The 22,147-nt window shown below is 42.0% G+C and overlaps 1 protein-coding gene across 9 annotated transcripts in view; it reads left to right on the plus strand.

Annotated features, from left to right (window-relative positions):
- tfcp2l1 (transcription factor CP2-like 1) overlaps positions 1-22,147 on the plus strand; it is a 46,963-nt gene that overhangs the window by 19,555 nt on the left and 5,261 nt on the right. For 6 of the 9 annotated variants that reach the window (XM_055638730.1, XM_055638739.1, XM_055638734.1 and 3 more), the window contains exons 6-13: positions 1,427-1,579; positions 2,663-2,773; positions 5,894-5,982; positions 7,704-7,752; positions 7,863-7,956; positions 9,803-9,893; positions 11,832-11,938; positions 14,834-14,976. In XM_055638730.1, the coding sequence (XP_055494705.1) occupies positions 1,427-1,579; positions 2,663-2,773; positions 5,894-5,982; positions 7,704-7,752; positions 7,863-7,956; positions 9,803-9,893; positions 11,832-11,938; positions 14,834-14,976 (837 nt within the window). Of the gene's footprint in view, positions 1-1,426; positions 1,580-2,662; positions 2,774-5,893; positions 5,983-7,703; positions 7,753-7,862; positions 7,957-9,802; positions 9,894-11,831; positions 11,939-14,563; positions 14,806-14,833; positions 14,977-16,368; positions 17,481-22,147 lie in introns of those variants that run through there. The other 3 variants (XM_055638732.1, XM_055638736.1, XM_055638737.1) reach the window with 3 other exon arrangements.

A 22,147-nucleotide genomic window follows, 5' to 3' on the forward strand; every position in this document is an offset into this window, starting at 1 on the left:
ACCGTATTTCCCGGCAATGAATTTACCCCAAAATAAGGCACGAAAATTTACATGTCTCTTGGAAGCCGAAGTTGGAAGGTTGTTTGCCAAGAAAGATAGATTTGGCTATCCCTCAGTGCAGCAACATCAAGAACGATGTTGTTGTACTGAGGGACAGCCAAGTCTATCCCTCATTGCTGGCAGCTGATGGGAAGCAGCTGTAAAAGGATAGCGCTGCTGAGGGGGGGAGAGTTCCTTTCACAGGGTGTGGGTAAAGTAGCGGGGAGGGCAGGAGCGTTGAGAAGGAGGTGGTGGGGGATCATGCCAGCAACTCATTTGCCGCAACGCCACTGCATTGTGGCCGGGGGGGTGGGGGGGGGGGGGGGGGGGGGGGGGGGGGAGAGAGAAGTAGCTTGGGTAGCTGCGAGCAGCCGCCGGGACCGGACAGCGGAACCGACCGCCACCTCAGCTCTTTCTGCCCGCCCCTGCTCAACTCTGGCAGTACTCTCTGTCTGAAAACCTCTCTCCTGCCGCTCGCTGGCCTCACTCATGTCAGCCACTTCCCGCAAATCCTTAAATTCCGACACCACGATCAAGGGACCAATTGAGGTTACTCGGCTGTCGGAATTTAAGGATTTGCGGGAAGCGGCTGACATGAGCAAAGCCGGCGAGCGGCAGGTGAGAGATGTTCAGACGGAGAGCACTGCCAGAGGTGAGCGGGCCGGCAGAAGGCGCTGAGGTGGCGGCCAGTTCCGCTGTCCGGTCCCGAGGCCGCTCGCAGCCACCCGAGCTGCTTCACTCCCCGGCCACGATGCGGTGGCTCCGCGCCTGGAGTGAGTGAGTTACTGACATGATCCCCGACCCCCTCCTTCTCAATTCTCCTGCCCTCCCCGCAACTTTACCCCTGGCCAGACTCCCCACACGCTGTGAAAGGAACTCTCCCCCCAATTGGTCCCGTGGACAAGTATTGTCATTCAATAAGATCACAACTGATTCAACTTGCCCCGGTTTGCTCCCGTTTTTCCCCACCATCTCTCCACCTGCCGTCACCCCCCAACCCCCACCCATTCAGTAATTCAGAATGGAGGAGATTTGGAAGCCTTGGGCATTTTTTCTTTCTTTCTTTTTATTTTTTTAAGCGTGAGAGATTCTACGTCCCACCAGCCTTCTTTCAAAATTTAGCAACTCAAAATGGGGATGCATTTTCATTGCCGGGAAATACGGTACTTTATTAAGAGATTTGGCTTTTGTAGACTTTATAAAAGTCGACTGACAGCTTGCGGAGAGAACAATCTGCGCATGCCTACTGCCTACCCTGAGTAATTACTCATGGCACGTGCCTGATCTGAAAGCAGGTGCAGAGAAGAATACAGTTTATAGTTTGTGGCCGTGCCAACGCACTGCAAGATGGATGGACGTTTGCAAGTGTTTTAACTATTTATTTTAGGTCCATTGCATCAGTACTGAGTTTACCCCCAGGAAGCATGGTGGGGAGAAAGGAGTTCCATTCATAATTCAGATTGACACCTTCAGACAAAATGAGCATGGTGAATATACAGAGCTCCTCCACTCTGCAAGCTGCCAAATCAAAGTATTCAAGGTATGGGCTGTGAATATACTGCCGATAGAGCGAATTGTGATTGTGGCAAAGTAGTATCAGAACAGGCTGATGACCAGAAAACAGTTTTTAAATGAAAGGATAATCATGTTCCTCTTTTTCATTCTGTAATGAACTCTTGTATGTTGTCACAATTTCCCACTGTCGCTGCATCTGCTAGAACTAGTGAGATGGGACATGTTGGCCGACATGGGCAAGTTGGGCCGAAGAGCCTGTTTCCACTCTATAAGACTCTATAACTAAGGTACAACTCCCTCTGCCTGCCCCCAAAATACACTTCAGAAGTTTCACCGTAGGTTCAAGGGCAGATGCACTTCAATTGTTGGAACAATTGTCTATTGTGGTAAACATCACTTCTTTGTTAAGCCTAAGTATATCTGTTAACTAAGTCATAAGGTGGAAAAAAAAATGACTTCCGCTGAAAAATTGTTAGAGTATTGACCATTGGCTATTTGTCCACCTGATATTCTGGTACTTCAGCGGAACAGAATGAAGGGGGAAGCCGGATTCTGGGGAGGAGTGTGGTTAGCTTTGGAGGCCATTTAGCAACTAAAATGAAACTTCTTCCGGACCTGTGTATTTAACAAACATTTGCTCAATTCATTAGGTCACCCTTTTGATAAATTTACCTTATCACCCTTTCTTATTACTGAGTCTGATATTCCCTACTGTGTTCTTTCAATCCATTTTAAAACAAAATTCCTGAAAATACGTACGTGATTTTTAGTTTAGTGTGAAGCTGGTGCATGATTCAATGTTAGCGGCGTGTGTAGAAATGATTTGAGTTTGACCATTTTCTTTTTCAAAACCCAAATTAGTTGTAATGGTCAAAGAACTACAGATGCCAGTTAATACACAGTGTTAATGACACTGATTGCCCCCCCCCCACCCTCAACAATCAGTCTGAAGAAGGGACTCTCCCCAAAACATCACCTACCCGTGTTCTCCAGAGATGCTGCATGACCTGTTGAGTTACTCCAGTAGTTTTTCTCCTTCTGTGTATTAACTAGCATCTGTAGTTCTTTGTTTTTACATTGGTTGTAAAGGGCATGTATGTTTTTAAAGCCTAAGGGAGCAGATCGAAAACAGAAAACCGATCGGGAAAAGATGGAAAAACGTACAATCCAAGAGAGAGAAAAGTATCGACAGTCATTCGGAATGACAGTCCTTGCCGAGGTCAGATCTTTCTTGCCAATGTCTTCAAATGATTGTAATTATGCCTGCTTATGCCAACTGCTCTGACAGCTCATTTCAGATCATTACTGTCCCTTGTGTGGAAAACATTTACTCTTTGGTTCTCCTTTTTGCCCCTCTCATCTTAAAGAAGAATGATTCCATGAATGTGTGGGTTAGCATATGATGAGCGTTTGACAGCACTGGGCCTCTACTCGCTGGAGTTTAGAAGGCTGAGGGGGAACATTGAAACTTACAGAATAATGAAAGGCATAGATAGAGTGGATGTGGAAAGGATGTTTCCACTGGTGAGATAGTCTACAACCAGAGGTCATAGCCTCAGAATTAAAGGGCGCTCTTTTTGGCAATGTTACAAAATTTTGAGATTTAAAAAATCAAGTCTGCAATTTATCCCATCAGATAACGCATAAAAATAAGTTTAATTTGACACCTAATTCACTTTCATATCTTAGGTATTAAAAAAGTTATGGCCATTTTCATACTCGGAAATTAGCATCTTGTTCCCTATTGATTTTCTATGGACATAACAAAAAAGCTGTGATCGTGGACAGTCAAAAGCCCATAACTTTCTTAAAAATTAAGAGAACTGAATGAAATTTTCAGTTATCATAGATTGAAGCATTCTGAAACAAATATAAAACAATCTTACTTGGATAACCTGAAATTAAAGCATATAATTAGTTAGTTACCCAATTGTAGCTAATTCCAAACTTCAATTACTAGATCTAAACATCTATCCATTTTTTAAGAAAAGATTAACATTTTTAAATAGCCTAAGTGTCCAAATAACATTCACAAAGAATTCACAATAAAACATGATTTTTAAAGCTCATTTACATTAATTTATAGGCCAAATGGAAGGAATTTAGTGTCCAATTGCTGTAAATTAATGGCCATTTAAATCAGCTTTCGAGTGGGATCCTGTGGAACGCGCTGGTTTAGAACGTTCACATTGCGGTAGATTTGTGCCCCAAATCCCCAGATAAATACTGCGGGATTTAATGGGGCCCCAAATTAGCTACTCGCAACATTGTATAAAGGGATCTTAAGAAGCCCTTTTTAATGTAAAAATAAACAACCGACCTTCCGTTGTCCCATGTATGAGATCCGGCCCGTTGTCGACGGTCGCGGGTTTAGAGGTTAATTTTTAACTTACTATAATAATTAAATAAACCCGTAAAATGTAAAAATAGCTCCAGCGAGCGAAACACGAAGCGATTTTTCGTCAGCAACTTAGTAGGCTGAACAAGCTCGATTTGAACAGCCTAGGGAAAATCGCGTTTTAAACCCACCCCCCTCTAAACGGCGCCATAATCGCACACACGGGCTGGGACAGATCTTCAGCGATGCTTAAGGTAGGTTTTGCAACATACCTACTCTTTTAGAAAGGGGATGAGGAGGAACTTCTTCAGCCAGAGGTTGGTTATTCTGTGGAACTCGTTGCCACAGAGGGCTGTGGAAACTGTCAATGGATAGATTTAAGGCTAAGATGGACAAATTATTGATTAGAACGAGTGTCAAGGGTTAGGGGATAAAGCAGGAAAATGGGATTAGGAGGCAGAGCAGCCATGATTGAATAGGCTCGATGGGCCGAATGGCCTAATTCTATTCCTATTAGTTGTGAGAAACCTGTGCAGTCTAGTTCTAGACACCCACAGGATAAAGACTGTCTATTTATTTACCTATGCCCATCATAATTTTATGAGTATTTGCCAGGTCTCCCCTGAGCCTTCTGTGTTCCAGTGAAAGTAAAACTGGCCTATTCAATCTCTTCTTATAACTTCTTATAACTGTTACACTCCATTTCAGGCAATATCCCGGTGAATCTCTTCTGCACTCTCTTTATTGCTACCACTTCCTATAGCATGGCGACCAGAACTGTACGCAATAGTCCAATGGTTGTCTAGTCACCATTTTAGACGTTTGCGATCCAGGGCAGAAACATGCCCTTCAACCCTCTGAGTCCATATTGACCACCAATTACATGTACACTCGTTCCATGTCATTCCACTTTCGCAGAAAGTGAAACCCATAAGGTGATGGGGAGAACATGCAAACTCCACAAAGACAGCACCCAAGGTCAAGATCAAACCGGGGTCTCTGGTGCTAAGAGGCAGCAGCTCGACCAAATTAGTTTTGATGAAAATCAGCACATTGGAAAATAGCGGTTGCATTTGCCCGCATGAGCAGCTGGACTTCGGAGTAATTTGTGCGAAACATAGAAAATAGTTGCAGGAGTAGGCCATCCTATATGATCATGGCTGACATCCAAAATCAGTACCCTAATTCTGCTTTTTCCCCATTGATCCCGTTAGCCCTAAGAGCTATATCTAAATCTCTCTTGAAAACATCCCGTGAATTGGCTTCCACTGCTTTCTGCGACAGAGAATTCCACAGATTCTCAAATATAAGACCAACGCAATTCAAATTAGGAAACCAAAACTGTATACATTTCAAATTGTAATGTGTACAGTTCTCTCTCGTGAACTCTCTTTGCTCATAACAAAAGGCTCTAATCTCCTTTAATACTTTCCACCTTCTGTAGATCCTTTTATTAGTAAGAAGTGGCCTGTTACTGCAGCCTAACCAATGTAATTTTACTGCATAGACTTGGCGATCGTTTCGCCAAACTCCTCCGCTTGGTCCGCATTAACCAACCTGATCTCCCTGTGGCTCAGCACTTCAACTCCCCCTCCCATTCTGAATCCGACCTTCCTGTCCTGGGCCTCCTCCATGGCCAGAGTGAGCAATACCGGAAATTGGAGGAACAGCACCTCATATTCCGCTTGGGCAGTTTGCACCCTTCTTGAACTCTTAATCATTTTACTGGTCCTGCTCACTGCCATTATATCCTGATTTATTTATATCAAATATATAATTTTCTTAACCATTTGCAATTTCTTCTTCCACTTTAAAGATTATACCTGTTCTTTCATTCTTTTTAAAGTTTTGCCATTTTCTAGACAGAGAGTTCTCAGTTAATCATAATTTTCTTTGCAATGAGGAAAAACTGTTTGGTTTCCTGTTTACTTTACTTTTCAGAAGGCAATAAAGCATTGTGTGAGCTTTGGACTGAATTATTCTCTTTGTTCTCTTGTACAGTGCTCGCCTTGGCCTGATTCCTCGTACGTTAATTGTACTTCTCCCATGGACTACAGCACTGTGCCTCTCAGCTTAGGTGCCAGTGATGGGTATGTACCACATTCTGCAAAATCTTCCTTCAAGAAATATAGTGTTCTGCTTTGTTTCAGTATTGAAGTTTTATATTAACTGAGGAGCAGGAGAAGGATCAAACTCATTTTTAAAACATTCTCTTGATCCTGAGGCATATTAATGGTGTGTGTGTGTAGGAAGGAACTGCAGATGCTGGTTTAAATCGAAGGTAGACACAAATTGCTGGAGTAACTCAGCGGGACAGGCAGCATCTCAGGAGAGAAGGAATGGGTGACGTTTCGGGTCGAGACCCTTCAGACTGAATTATTAATTGGTTCGTTAGGTCATTTCCGGTGGGCGGCGCGACTCGCGTCGCAGCGGCCTCTGCAGTCCGTCTGTCTTTTTGTTATTTTTTATCCCGTTTTAATGTAGTTTTTATTTTTTTGATGGGGTATGTGTGTGGGGGGGGGGGGGGGGGGGTGGGGGGGGGGGAAACTTTAAAATTTTTCCCCCCCTGCACGGAGAACCCGACCTTTCCCTGTCGGGTCTCCGTTGTCATTGGGGCTGCACCGTGGAGCGGCCTCCAGCAGAAACGTCCTGGGGCTCCAGTCACGAAGCTGCGGAGCTACTCACCATCACGGAGCTGGCTGAGTCCGGAGCAGTGGTGGCGCGCTGCTGCGACCCGACCCTCGGAGATTCGGAGGCTTACCGCAGGTCTGGTGGACAGTGACACCGGGAGCCTGCGGGTCCCTGCTGGGAGACCGCTTTTCGGGGCTTCCACAACGGCGACTTCTCCCGCCCGAGTAGCGGGGTCGAGGATGACCTGGAGCGGGGCCTTACATCATCGCCCGGCGTGGCTTCAACGGCTGCGGGACTTTGCTAGCGCCCGCCCGGGGCTCCAACAACAAGACCCGGAGCAGGGCCTTGCATCACCCGGCGCGGTGTTAATGGCCGCGGGACAATTGTTATCGCCCGCCGGGGGCTCTGGCTCTGACTTTGACTCTGACATCGGGGGGGAGAGGGAGGTGCAGGGGAGAGATACGTTTTTTTTGCCTTCCATCACAGCGAGGTGGAGGTGCGCTGTGATGGATGTCTGTGTAAATTGTGTTGTGTCTTGGGTCTTTTTTTTCTTGTATGTATGACTGCAGAAACAACATTTCACTTGAGCCTCTATGAGGTTCAAGTGACAAATAAATTGTGTTGTATTGTATTGATGGGTGCGAGACTGTCTGATTTGAAAAGTAAATAAAATTGTAAGTATTGTTACTTTTTTTTAAATGGTATTAGTGAAATTTTCCTCCTCCCGGGGTTGCAGTTTGACTTTGTGTCGTACAGCATGGAAACGGGACTTTTTGCCCCACTTTCCCATGTAGACCAAGATGCCCTATTTACACTAGTCCCTCCTGCCCCTGTTTGCCCATATCCTTCAAAATATTATTTATTGAAAGAGGATAATTTAACATTGTGTTTATGTCTGCAGTTCTTGCCATTGATTCTAAATTCTTGAGATTTGTCTTAGAATAAAATGCGGGACATTTAGATCTTGGATCTTTCTCATCTCATTTGTCATTTTCATTAGCCTTAGCCTTTGCCAGACTGGTTGGTATGTAACAAAAGCTTCTCACTGTACCTCAGAGCACATGACAATGAACTAAATTAAACTTAAGGATAAGATTGTGGTTGTGTTTTCTTTAGCCCTGATGTGTTAACATGGCTACATCATAACTTGACTTCTCTATTTTTGCATGTGTAAATTCAGAAATTGTTCACCTACAAGCCAAGATGAACTCCTGCCTTTGAGCGCTGATGTAAGTAGTTATAAGATCCTAATAATATGATATTCTTCTTGCTGAGGAAATTCTAGTCTCCCATCCATTAGCTTTCTGAGTTAAGATCTTCTGTTCTTTTTGCATTGCAGTACCTGTTGCCTACAGCCTCCAACCAGGACACACAGCACTGGCTGATTAGAAACCGCTTCGCAGCATTCTGCCAGTTATTTGGCAATTTCTCAGGTGAGAATGAATCTAGAATTGTTGCGCTCAAGATGTGAAGTAATAATGTTTCCCAGCATCGCCTGCGAAATTGACACTGTTTGAAGGTTTATTTGTGCTGGATCTTCAGCAGCCTCTGTCCAGAGCTCCGACTGTCCCACCCCCTAATTCTTCTGCCTTTCTCTCTCTTGTTCTCCAAAACATCCCTCTGACCAAGCTGATGTGTACTTGTAAGGTTTGGTGTCAAATTATCTTTGATGGCCAAGGGGATCAGAGGGTATGGAGAAAAGGCAGGTACGGGATACTGAGTTGGATGATCAGCCATGATCATATTAAATGGCGGTGCAGGCTCGAAGGGCCGAATGGCCTACTCCTGCACCTAATTTCTATGTTTCTATGTTTCTATGATCCTCAGGAAATCTTTTGTGGTAAATCCAAGTTAGACAGAAGAAGAACCATATAACCATATAACAATTACAGCACGGAAACAGGCCATCTCGACCCTTCAAGTCCGTGCCGAACAATTAATTTCCCCTAGCCCCATCTAACTGCACTCAGACCATAACCCTCCATTCCTTTCCCATCCATATACCTATCCAATTTATTTTTAAATGATAAAATCGAACCTGCCTCCATCACTTCCACTGGAAGCTCATTCCACACCGCTACCACTCTCTGCGTAAAGAAGTTCCCCCTCATGTTACCCCTAAACGTCTGTCCCTTAATTCTGAAGTCATGTCCTCTTGTTTGAATCTTCCCTATTCTCAAAGGGAAAAGCTTGTCCACGTCATCTGTCTATCCCTCTCATCATTTTAAAGACCTCTATCAAGTCCCCCCCCTTAACCTTCTGCGCTCCAGAGAATAAAGACCTAACTTATTCAACCTTTCTCTGTAACTTAGTTGTTGAAACCCAGGCAACATTCTAGTAAATCTCCTCTGCACTCTCTCTATTTTGTTGAAACGCCATTCATGGTCTCAACCCATTCATTCTCACCAGAGATGCTGCCTGTTCCGCTGAGTTACTCCAGCACTTGGTGTCTATGGTTTAAACCAGCATCTGCAGTACCTTCCTACACATTAAATCCAAATTACTATCGTTTAGTTATATATGAACAAAATTGAGTTAATGTTGCTTCTCTCTTCACAGATGCTGCCTGACCAGCAAAGTATTTCCAACTATTTCTGTTTTTTAACTATCTGTAGTATTGTAATATTCAACCGTAAATGATTTGTGTTACTAAAATACTCCTACTGTGTCTCCTTCATAGAAACATAGAAAATAGGTGCAGGAGGAGGCCATTCGGCCCTTTGAGGCGGGGAAGGGAAAGAAGACGGGTTCTTCCTTTTCGCCTCTTTGATCACTATCTTTTCCCCAGCCCTGGTGCCCAGCATTTACCCTTCAACTCCTATGGAATTGCTTACGGAGTACAAGAACAATGCTCAGTTGATTGGTAGTCATCATGGCCCATTTTCATGCTGTAAACCAAGCCACTGCACTATAGTGGAGAATAGTGGACTTCAATCATTCTTCACCATGGGGAATGTTTAAGGAGGAGAGAATGTTATGTCTTATTTGTAGTAATTATTACTGTTTTGTTGGAAAACTTGCACAATTTTAGTTAGAGTTTATTTTTTTGTTGAAGAAAATAGTAAAGGTTTTGATCCATAATATTTGCATGGGCTCCTTAACTCCATTGTTCACCTTGCTGAAGGTTAAAGAGTTTTGCAAGAATCTAATTAATCCAGTGTTAGTATTTGCTCCTTTACATAAACCTTGCGTAAACTGCATTCTTTCATTGTACACAACATGCCTATTTCTTCCCTGCAGTTATACATGCTTACTTTAATATTTTAATAAATTCCGTAGGTGCGGATATGTTGAAAATGACTAAAGAAGACTTGATTCAGATCTGTGGGCCTGCAGATGGAATCAGACTCTTTAATACAATCAAGGGAAGGTGGGTCAAGAGTATTGTAAAATGTCTTTCTTTAAATGAATTTTGTAGAAGCATAATATGTAATTATTCACTTTGTAGTTGTCTTTCTTCATAGAAGTCCACTTCCAGCATAAACATTGTGGGCTGAAGGGCCTGTTCCTGTGCTGTACTGTTCTATGTTCTAAATGCTAACTATTCACTGCACTCCCATCTTTTGCAATCATCTTTCTGATCCCATGTCTTCCCACCCTCTGCCCTGACCCTACACCTAGGGAAATCCCTTTACAAAACCAACATTGCAGTTTCTGCCACATACAACTGGAGGTGTCTTATAGTGCATACAGACCATAATTTGCTGACACTTGTTCTAGCACAGTTGCCTTCCTTCTGTCACCCCAGTTTATAGGCATAGTTTACTGAAAGACTACCATTTGTTCACATCATTTAAACTCATTTTGACAAAGACTGTCACAGCAATAACAGCAATTTGAGGCAGCACAATGGTGCAGTGGTGGCTGCACAGTGTCTTTTGTCGTGGAGTTTGTAAATTCTCCCGGTGACCACGTGGGTTTTCGCCAGGTGCTCCGGATTAGTCCCACACTCCAAAAGAGGTACAGGTTTGTAGGTTAATTGGCTTTGATTAAAATAAAAACTGTAAAAATTGTCCCTGGACTTGATGGGCCGAAGAGCCTGTTTCCTTGCTGTATTTCTAGTCTAAACCCTTCCATTATGTTTTCCTTTCTCTTTGTCTACTGATGCAATTGGTATTAATTTCCTATTGTCAAGTTTACTGAGATACGAGGGAGAAATGTCGCCAATCAAATCAGATTATACATGAGTGCAAAACCCAAGTACAACGGACAACAAGTCAAGAGAAAAAAGGCAGAGTACGACATGTAATGCTTGTGTTGCAGCATCACTGTTACAGAGAAAGTACAGAAAAAATAAAAGTGTAGGGGCCTTTGATGTAGGTCGGTAGATTGGGGTTATACCCTTAGTTTATGAGAGGTCTGTTCATTAGTCTGATAGCAGCAGGGAAGACGCCCACAGGTTCAATAATGCCCTTCGGGGAAAGTAATCCATTACTCTTACCCCAAATAGTTTGCCTGTATCTCCACCTTGGCAGGGTTGTGGTTGATGACCTATCTTGTTGAGATCAAACACAGTCTTTAGCAGTCTGAAGAAGGGTTTCGGCCCGAAACGTTGCCTATTTCCTTCGCTCCATAGATGCTGCTGCACCCGCTGAGTTTCTCCAGCTTTTTTGTGTACCTTCGATTCTCCAGCATCTGCAGTTCCTTCTTAAACACAGTCTTTAGCAACTTGGATGGGCAATAAATGCTGGCCTGTCAATGACATAAGTGAAAGAGCAAAACAAATGTTACTACTGTATACCTGCTGACTCAGAGTCAAATCAAAGCTGACACAATAAAGTAAGGCTCTGGTCAACTCCATAACAGTGTGCAGTGCCATTTCATCCAAATATCACCTTGCAAATGGAAGTTGTTGTTGAAAATAGAATGTCAAGCACACTTTAGTTTAGTTTAGAGATACAACGCGGAAATTGAACCTTCGGCCCAACGAATCTACGCCGATCAGTGATCCCCATACACTAACACTATCCTACACACACTAGGGACAATTTACATTTATAGTAAGCCAATTAACTTACAAACCTGTGTGTCTTTGGAGTGTGGGAGGAAACCGAAAATCTCAGAGAAAACCCATGCATGTCACAGGGAGAACATACAAACTCCGTACAGACAGCACCCGTAGTTAGGATCGAATCTAGCTCTCCGGCGCTGCAAGTGATGTAAGGCAGCAGCTCTACCGTCGCGCCACCGTGCCGCCCGTTTGAAGATGTTGAACAAATATTATCTGCTCCAGATAATGGATTATCAATGTACTTTTGTTCTCATGCAGTGAGACTAATAACCATGCTTCCGATACCTGTGCCCACAGAACTATCCATCCAAAACTGACCATCTATATGTGTCAGGAGCATGAGCAGAATCGGACAAATTACCTTCACAAACAACAGAGCCAAGGAGTTGTTGACGCCTCATACGGTACGTCTTGACACTGGTGTCTTTCGAATGAATGCCTCTTTGCACGAGTCTGAAAAATTTAAAAGAACATTGGATAATCTTGAGGAAAATGAATTCTTTGCGACCTCCCGTTTTGCAACACCATCCCCAACCACCTGAAAATTAGGCCTTTGGGGATATAGATAAAATAAACAAATGAATAGAAGTGACAGTTCACAGAAGCACATCTTTACAGCGATTAGCTCCTTCTGCAATTACAGTGGCTCTGTAACTGCTGTGATCATTTGTCTTGGCAGTTTGGAAGGGCTACGTTGTACTGGCTCCAGCATTGAGCTCCTTCATTGAGCTTTACAGTGCTAACTCATCTTCTCTTAACATGGAGCTATTTTGTTGCTTAACAGCCCGAAGGGAGATTGCTAATTTATGATGACGTCCAGCGATATCTTCATCCGTAAGTACATTGAGGACAAGGAATTTCAGAACAGATAGGCGGTGAAATGAAGATAATTTACAACAATAGGAGTCATGCATTCATACTGAATGGATGATGTTTTAACAAAGTCAGGATTTCTTGACCAGAGATCCAGTCAACAATAAGGAACTGGCTATGATTGCTGATCATTCTGCAGCCAGGCCATCAACAAGAAGCTGTTAACAACATGGCTAAGAGAACAGGAATGTTTCTCAAGGCCATTTGAAAACGAGGTGAAATTATTTATTTACTCGCTGTAGGGCATTTCACTAATGTCACAGAATAATTTCCAGAGATTTTGTTTTGACTACTTGACAAAATGTTTGGATTATCAGATTCAGATACGTGATGTAATTCCAGAGCTAATCTTCTGAATTTGAAGAGAGGCTGAAGGAACGTTTTTTTTTTTAAAAAAACATAGAGGGCGAATTTTGTAAAAATATAACACAGGTTATAAAAGTGAAAATCATAGATGAAAGTGGAATATTGGCTATTACTGCAATAGTCATGATCAAGGGGGAGGGGGTGGTTTTAGAATTTGAATGTGACATAGGTTGATCAGGAGGAGATGATGGCATTTACTGCAGTGCATAATATTGAAGAGCCTCCATGTTTGATGGAGGTGCAGGGAGCAAGGAAGCATTTCCAAACTCCTTAAATATGGGAGAGGGTCTAGAGGATAGAAGGGTTGGAAATTGTTTATCTAAAGAGAGAAGTAAAAACACAATAACTACAGGCTAGTTATCCCAAAGTCCGAGGTGGAAAAATACAAGGATATCAATTTATGCAATGTGGACATAGAGCGCAAATCAATAGAATCAAATGGTGGAAGTGGGATATAATGTGTACGACTGTTAAGTTGCACAGTGCTAAGTGCAAGACCAAAGTTAAAATCTTTTCTTAAAAACTTAGAATTAATGATCTGGAGCAAAATTAATTTTCAATGGGTTAAAAAATGGGAGCCAGCATAGATTTGTGAAAACCACACCATGTTGTTTAGTCTGCCAGATAAGCAGCTAAAGAGGTAAATAAAGATAATTAAATGTAATTACGACTACACGTATAGCCTTTCAGAAAGCATTTGATAAAGTGCTACATAAAGAACTAGTTTATTTGCAGTTTGTGGGATTAAAGTAATAGTTCAACATTGGTACAAAATTGGCCAAGTGAACAAATGCAGTGCTTAGCGGGTAATGGTATTTGTTTTCAGTCACTGAGGAAGTGTTCATTGCTCTCTCTTTCTCTCTCGGGGATCACTGAGTTCCCTGGGCAGATATATAGCAAATAAAATAGTGTGGAGAATTATTCATGGTTCATTTTGAATGGATGAGTAAGGAAAGGCACTATAAATTAAATAAATTAAAAGAAAAATAAGGAAGTTGAACTAGTTGGAAAGTAAGAATCTATTTAGCATTGAGAAACAAAGCAGGTTGGGAATATAAGTATATGTACAGTATATGAATCAGCAGTGATTTGTGATAATAAGGCTGTACTAATGGCAAAGCAGAAGGGGCTTTATACCCAGGTTAGAAGTGAGTATTTATCTTTGCTTAAACTACAGTTGAAACATGGTGTGCATTTTATAAAAAGTTATCAGAGCAAGTTTAATCAAGGTTAGCAAGGATGATCTTAACTAATCGGGATGGGATTACAAATGCAATTTTATTTTCAAAGAGAAAATGTTCTATGCATTTTCTATGTTCAGGGCAGGATCGTGAACGCTGTAAATACTCACCAGTTATGACAAAGGCAAGGAAGTCGTGCTAAGGATTGATAAAACAGTGGTTAACCTCGACTGGAACTTTGTATTCCATTCTGAGCACCACATTCCAGGAAAGATGTCACTGTTTTGGCGAGGCGCATAAAAAATTTACGAAATGGTACCAAGGCTGCGAGACCTTTATGCATAGGAAGCTGTATTCTTCTCTTTAGTACAGCAATGATATGGTGAAATGTAGTAGAAATGCTGAGGGAGTAGAAAGGAATAAACTTTTCCGAGGGAAAACGAGATTCACTCTTTCTTGCATTGACTTGTTACAAATCTAATGCATGCTAGGTGGTGGAAGAAGATCTGATAACTTTTAAAAGGGTATGAAATGAATATTCGAATAAGATTTTGCTGGATTAAGGGGGGAAATGTGGACTTCGACTAATTGAATAGCACCTTTTTAAAGAGCTTGAGCAGGCACGGTGGGTCAGTTGACCGTGTCCTGGGTCGTATGCTTCTGAGGTGCAGCTGGTGGTGTATGGATCATTCGTGAACGAAATCGTGAGGAATTGATTCTGAGATACTGGGAGGTCTACCAGCATCCACAACACCACGAGTCGGACTATCGGGAGAAATGGGGAGCAAAATGGAAGAAAAAGAAATCCAAATAATATATTGTTTTTCTTATTTGAACTGTTGTTTATGTGATGAAATTCTTTTTCCCGGTTTCCTCCAGTATACCATCCAATCTTTTTGGAAGAGCTGACAGCGATAGAATTAACTGAGAAAATAGCAAAAATGTACAGCATTTCTCCGCAGCAGATTAACCAGATCTACAGACAGGGACCCAGTGGGATCCACGTGCTTGTCAGTGATGAGGTGAGATCTAAGAGAGGTCCATGCACAGAATGGCAGCTGAGACAACACTCGATTACTTTAAAAAAAATTGTTTTGATTTTTCTTTAATCTTCTATCTGGATTTGAATACCCTGGAATGGCATCAATTTGAACCCAAGTTGGGGTATAAACATTGGACATTTTGTTCTTTGGTTGTTGCTTGTAACTGCATTTCTAAACAAAAAAAAATCTTCATTTTTCATCTTACCTCTATTCCTTTCTCTCTCCTCCTCGTGTTTCCCTCCTCCCTCTCCCTCACCCACCTTGCACTCCTCTCTCTAAGTCCTGTAGAATTATTTTTGCCTTGGTTTTCTGCATTTCCAGGTTTAAAAAATATATCAAATGATATCTAGCATCTAATTGGAATTTGGTAAATCTTGTATAATGACCACTGTACTCACTGCGGTTTCTTATACTAGAAGCATGGCCTTTCTTGCTAATTTCTCAAATTTAAAGCAAGAAATCTTATGCAGATATCCTTGACCCATTATAGAGCTTAAAAACAGAGTTTATTGGAAGATTATCAATATGCAGTCACAAAATCTTAATATAACTGTTTTTGCAACATTGTAAGTTGCATGATATGGGTAACATATTTTTCAGTATTACTTGAATTTTATAGAGGTGATTATTGTGCGTGTTAACATTGGGGCAAGTAAACTAAGTCACGTCCATTTTGCTGCTTTTGCTGTCTATTTCTGATATGCGGCCATTAATTATTTATTATGATATTCCAAAACTGCACTGTGGTGGTAGGTTTTGCTAAACTGATATCTGCCAGATGCATTGAATGATGATCTTCCATTCCTGTTGGTACTGATTTTGCTTGAGCCGTTTGGAGCAGAGACCCTCTGCACCGTTTGTCACTGTGCTGGAACAAGCTCTGTTGCGAACATCTATATTTGCAAAGGATATTGTTAAGTTAAGAGTGTTTTATCGTCATATGTCCCAGATAGAACAATGAAATTCTTACATGCAGCAGCACAACAGAATATGTACGTAGTACACTAAACAATGTAATAGCAAGAAAAAAAAAGTTCAGTGTGTGTGTGTGTGTGTGTGTGTGTATATACACACACACACACACACACACACACACACACACACACACACACACACACACACACACAGTCACATGTACATATATATGCGTGTACACATAAAAAAACAATAATAACAGTAAGAGTCTATGCAGTTTACAGCTTATTTGGAGGTTGTCGTGTTTAATAGCCCAATGAATGTCGAAAAGAAGCTGTTCCTGAACCTGGAAGTTACAGTTTTCAGGCTCCTGTACCTTCTTCCCGATGGTAGGGGTGAAATGAATGGGTGGCTAGGGTGGTGTGGGTCTCTGATGATGCTGGCTGCCTTTTTCAGGGAATTTACAATTATTCCAAGCCAATTAGCTGACACACCTGTACGTCTTTGGAATGAGGGAGGAAACCGGACCTGGTGAAAACCCACGCAGTTCACGGGGAGAGTGTATAAACTCCATACAGACAAGCACCCATATTCAGGATCGAACCCGGGTCTCTGGCACTGTAAGGCAGCAACTCTACCGCTGTACCACAGTGCCGCTTTCGTATTACCAGTTACAGTAACTTGGTCACAGGCATTCTGTAATTGGTGCTCTTTGGTATTCAGTGACCTAACATAAATACAAAGTCCTCATTGCATATGCAATGAGAGCTCACAGTAAAGAATTGATGAACTCTCAGTTCAGTGATAACTTTTGTGGTGTTTATTTTGGGCAAGAGCCATTTCTGGAGCAGTTTATAGTATTAGTTCTCGGCAGATGTTGACTAGATTGCAAGAAGATGGTGAGTTATGAGGCTGTGATACGGGAGTGCAACTGCAACAGCACCTATGTAAAGCACCTGCATTGTTTACCGGAGCAAAACACGAAGTGTTAGAGTAACTCTGCAGATCAGGCAGCATCCGTGCAGGGAAACGGACAGGCAACGTTTCAGGTCAGGTCCTTTCTCCCTAACCCAAAACGTTCCCAATCTCCCCGCAAATGTCTGACCACCTGAGCTTCTCCAGCACTTAGTGTTTTGCTCAAGATTCCAGCATCTGCAGTTCCTTGTGTCTGCATTTTTTACTTACTGGGATCAACTGTCCTTTTGAGATTCGGTATAGAAATGTATGATATATGATTGCAGATTTTTTTAATGTAAGTAACCTAATAAGATCTATATCTATTTGAATTATTTCCAAATAAGTTGTATGATTGATTTCCCCAGTGGGATTTTAAAAGAAAATATGGAACACCATTAGAGAATTTGCATTATGCAGGCTTTACTGCCATTAACCCAAAATACAGTATGTAGACAAGTTGCGATGAATGAGGCATTTACGTTGAAAAGTGTGCTCCAAACTAAATGGCAACCTGTGTGAGATCTGACCTCTCGACTGTAAATCAAACCAAATAACTGGTGCTGACTGAACTTCCTTTGAGAGTGTTTTTCACGATTAAAGTTAATTAAAGTCCTTTTGAAGTCCAATCATTGTAATATTTATAAATGTGGTAGAATTTGTGCAACAAATCAAGGTAAATAGTTGGGCACTGTATGTGGTGTTTGAGGAGTATGTGTTGGATAGGATACAGAGCAGCCTTGTTTGCTTTTTGAATTGTGCAATTGCTTTGTGTACTATTGTCTGGGAGAACAAAAGCTGCTTTAGGATAATGTTTCATACGCAAGGTGGTATTTTTGGCAGTGAAGAACTCATCACTGTGGAATGTCAGTCTAGTTTCCATTCCATAGTCTGACTCACAAAGACATGATGCAAAACATACTGCTAGACATATACTCAGCAAATCAAGCAGCATTTGTAGGAAGAGAAATTGACGTGGCATTTTGTGTCAAGGACCCCTCCTCAGACCCATTCTTATGATGGGTCATTGACCTGGATCATTAAATGCATTTACTCTCATCACAGATGCTGCCTGACCTGCTGAGTATCTCTAGTATTTTATTCCTTATTATTTCAGACTTCCAGCATCTGCAAACTTTTGCTTTTCTATTAACACATGATACTCTGATGTGCCAAGAGTAATAATTGCTATGTATTAGTACCCTTTAAGTATTGATCCCACCATGCGTTTCCAGGTTGGGGATTTTTACAGTGTTGCTATTAAATCACACTATTTCCACATGTGTCGGGGTACACAAGCGATGTTCATTAAAGTATGTTTTTATTGGGAATTTTATAGTTGGTCAATTATGGAAATTGCAGGACGTGTTATTTTCATTACTCATCAGAGCTAAAGCTGTATTCGCTCCCAGTAGTATTTGCCTTTTGACATTTGTTTCCTTTGAAGCCAATGGATTTATGTTTGCAGGGACTGTACCATTTTTGCCACTCCTGTAGCCAAATCTCCAACATCTCTGATTTACATCTTTTGGATTTTTGGCCAGAGGTAGGAAGTCTGAAATTATGTGATTTGAGACAATATATTAAAACCAACCTTTTGGCTGTGCTGAATGAAGCAGCAACACGACAGCTAGTTACTTCTCCGAAATCCAAATAATCGAAATGTAGGGCAATTGTCCATGATCCCATTATTAGACAGCTCTCTGTTCACTGAACTCCATTCATGGGGTATCTCTTGTACAAATATCTACATCATGACAATCGCAATGCTTTGAATTATGGAGGTAAATGCTAGCTTTTTGGGGATATTAACTTTGGTTTAGACCTCCAGAAATTGGAGACCAGAATGAAGTATTCTCTAGTCAATTCCATTGGAAAAAACTACATATCCGCCTTCCATGTACCAGTTGATGAGGCATTAATGTGCTGGTGTGGCTATCTATTGAGCTGTTCACTGTCAACACATTATCCAAGGAGTGAGGCATTGCTATGCTGGTGTGAGTGGCTTTTGTTGTCCATTGTATGTAAATAGATTGTTCTAAGCTCCCCCTCAGTCTAATTACAGTCAATAAAATACTGAATCAAGCACCTGACCAACTAAACTTTATTTTGGATAACACAACACAAATCCCCTACACAATACCTAACCATCGCGGGTTCGATCCTTGTATCTGCTTGGCCAAGCCCTTCTAGCCCCGTGCAAGTAGAGGCACTCCAAAAGGTCACGCAGTCGCAAGCGTTCTTCCAGAAGATCGTCATCGGACCTCGTGGGAGCTACCTTTTATGGGTCCCTGAGCCTTGAGGGGCCGAACCACATTGGGGTGGTCTCTTTATAAACCAATTAAACACATTAATTATAACAGTACATAATTGACAGTTTCCTAACCCAATAATACAATCTTGAACACATTGTATTTGAAAGAAGCTTCTAGAAGGAAGCAAACACAAATGGATAGTGCAACATGTGCCCAGGGATTCAGTTCCGCCAAGGCGCAACAGTCCAAACAATCAACAATTAACAGGATGACTGTCTCGCAACATTATTCATACTATTTGCAATGCCCTTGCAGAGATCTAATCATAATGATGCATTTAAGGTTTGTTTGCAAAACTGCTATACATTTTATCAATTTAGGAGAACACCTGGATCCCTCAGCATCCTGCATACCAATCTGAGCCTCTACTGGCTGGCGCCATCCAAAGCCTATAAATTTCAGCAGACAAGGGTTAAGCAATTCTGACAAGTGCAGGGATCCTCCATTTTATGGTGTCTTTAATTTGGTCAGTATTAACATTCCCCCGTTTTATCATTCATGATAACCCTCATCATCATTGATAACCCCAGAATACAATGATGACTGTTTCACTTTAACAAATATTCTAACAAGAAGATGTTTATGCAGTTTCTCAGAATTTCATTGAGCTTCCCGAGTTTTCATGGGTGTAACTCCATGATTTCTGTCTGATGAGCCTTCACCTGAGTTTTCATGGGCGCGAATCCGATCCATCAATCTTGATAGTTCATTGGTCCATGATTCGTAATAGAGTGGAGAATTTCAAAGAAAACCTGGGAGGAAACCAGTTAACAACCTACACCTTCACTAATACCTTTACAATGATGAAGATGCACCCAGGGATTTCTTCCCTCTTCCTTTGCTGCTGTTGGAGTCATTAGAAGAACTTGGTAAGGTCCTTCCCAATGAACTACCAATGCTTTCCTAACCCAATTCTTCAATAGGACGTAGTCTCCAGGTTTTACGTTAATTGGAGTTGCTAATGAAAGCATATCACCTTAGGCTGCTCTCACTCTACAATGTAAATCCCTTAAGGCTCTGGTCAAGGCTAAGATGTAGTCGGTCATCTCTGCAGTCATGTGGTGGAAATTAACTATTTTCATCACATTCTGGTTCCAAGTGGTTTTTAAGGGTCTACCAGAAATAATTCCAGCTGGGCCCAATCTACATTTCCCTGCAGGCGTGACTCTCATCTGAAAGAGGGCTATTGGGAGTAATTTAATCCATCCAAATCCAGTCTCCACCTTTACTTTGGCTAATTTAGTTTTAAGGGTCTGATTTGTCCTTTCTATAAGACAATAGACAATAGGTGCAGGAGTAGGCCTTTCGGCCCTTCCCTTCGAGCCAGCTGATCATCCCCAATCAGTACCCCATTCCTGCCTGCTCCCCATATCCCGTGACTCCACTATCTTTAAGAGCCCTATCTAGCTCTCTCTTGAAGTATCCAGAGAACCCGCCTCCACCGCTCTCTGAGGCAGAGAATTCCACAGACTCACAACTCTCTGTGAGAAAAAGTGTTTCCTCGTCTCTGTTCTAAATGGCTTGCCACTGATTCTAAAACTGTGGCCCCTGGTTCTGGACTCCCCCAACATCGGGAACATGTTTCCTGCCTCTAACGTGTCCAAACCCTTAACAATCTTATATGTTTCAAGAAGATATCCTCTCATCCTTTTAAACTCTAGAGTGTACTAGCCCAGCCGCTCCATTCTCTCAGCATATGACCGTCCCGCCATCCTGGGAATTAACCTTGTAAACCTACGCAGCACTCTCTCAATAGCAAGAATGTCCTTCCTCAAATTAGGGGACCAAAACTGTCCCCTATTACAAGAACATATTTATATCCCTGGCACCTCTCTAGGTCACAAAATTCTTAATTGAGTTGTCGATATAGTCCATTTGCAATGTCTCAAAAGGACCCATGGGCAATGGTGTTTTCCCTCCTTCACACCCTAGTCCTTTCCCTGGATTGTATTTCTGGCAGACAATTACTGCTTACCTTCTGAGCAAAATATTGTACATTTGGATGCCACCAAGTAGCCAATAGAGTTTCCCCTACTGCCTTGCACCACAATGGGTTGCATAGTGCATACATTACTTCTCCAAAGTCCAAAGAATCGAAATGTTGGGCAATTGCCCACGATCCCATTAATGAGACAGCTCTCTGTCTAATGAACTCCACTCATGGGGTATCTCTTGTACAAATATCTACATCATGGTAGATAATTGCAATGCTTTGAATTATGGAGGTAAATGCCAGCTTTTTGGGGATATTAACTTTGGCTAAGACCTCCAGAAATTGGAGACCAGAATGAAGCATTCTCTAGTCAATTCCATTAAAAAAAAAACTACATATCTGCCTTCCATGCACCAGTTGACAAGACATTAATGTGCTGGTGTGGCTGGCTAGTGAGCTGTTCACTGTCAACACATTATCCAAGGAGTGAGGCATTGCTATGCTGGTGTGAGTGGCTTTTGTTGTCCATTGTACGCACATTATCCATGGAATAAGCTGACCCATTGTTGGCAGTGATGTTTATGCAGAGGATGGTGGTAATATCACTCAACTAGTGCACACTGTTGCAGATTGGAGTCAAAAAGCTTCCTGAATAGAGTGGATGTGGATATAATGTTTCCACTCATGGGAGAGACTAGGACCAGAGTCCATAGGCTAAGAATAAAAGGCTGAATCTCCTTTCAAAAGGAGATGAGGAATTTGACACACAGCCATGTGTAATTGGGTATTTTTTTAGGCCCAGATTGATAGATTCTTGATTAGTATAAGTATGCAGGGTTATGGGGGGAAAGGGAGGAGCATAAGGTTGAGAGTGAAAGATAAATCAGCCATGATTGAATGGCAGAGTAGATTTGATGGGCGGAATGGCCTAATTGAGTTCTTGCAGGAAAATGGTGCCGAGGTGTAAGATCAATGTAGCAGGCATGAGGGCCAAATAGCCTATTCCTGCTTTGAATTCTCATGTTCATAACAC

Source organism: Leucoraja erinacea, chromosome 7 (genome assembly GCF_028641065.1).
Source record: "Leucoraja erinacea ecotype New England chromosome 7, Leri_hhj_1, whole genome shotgun sequence".
In the NCBI taxonomy this organism is placed as follows: Eukaryota; Metazoa; Chordata; class Chondrichthyes; order Rajiformes; family Rajidae; genus Leucoraja; species Leucoraja erinaceus.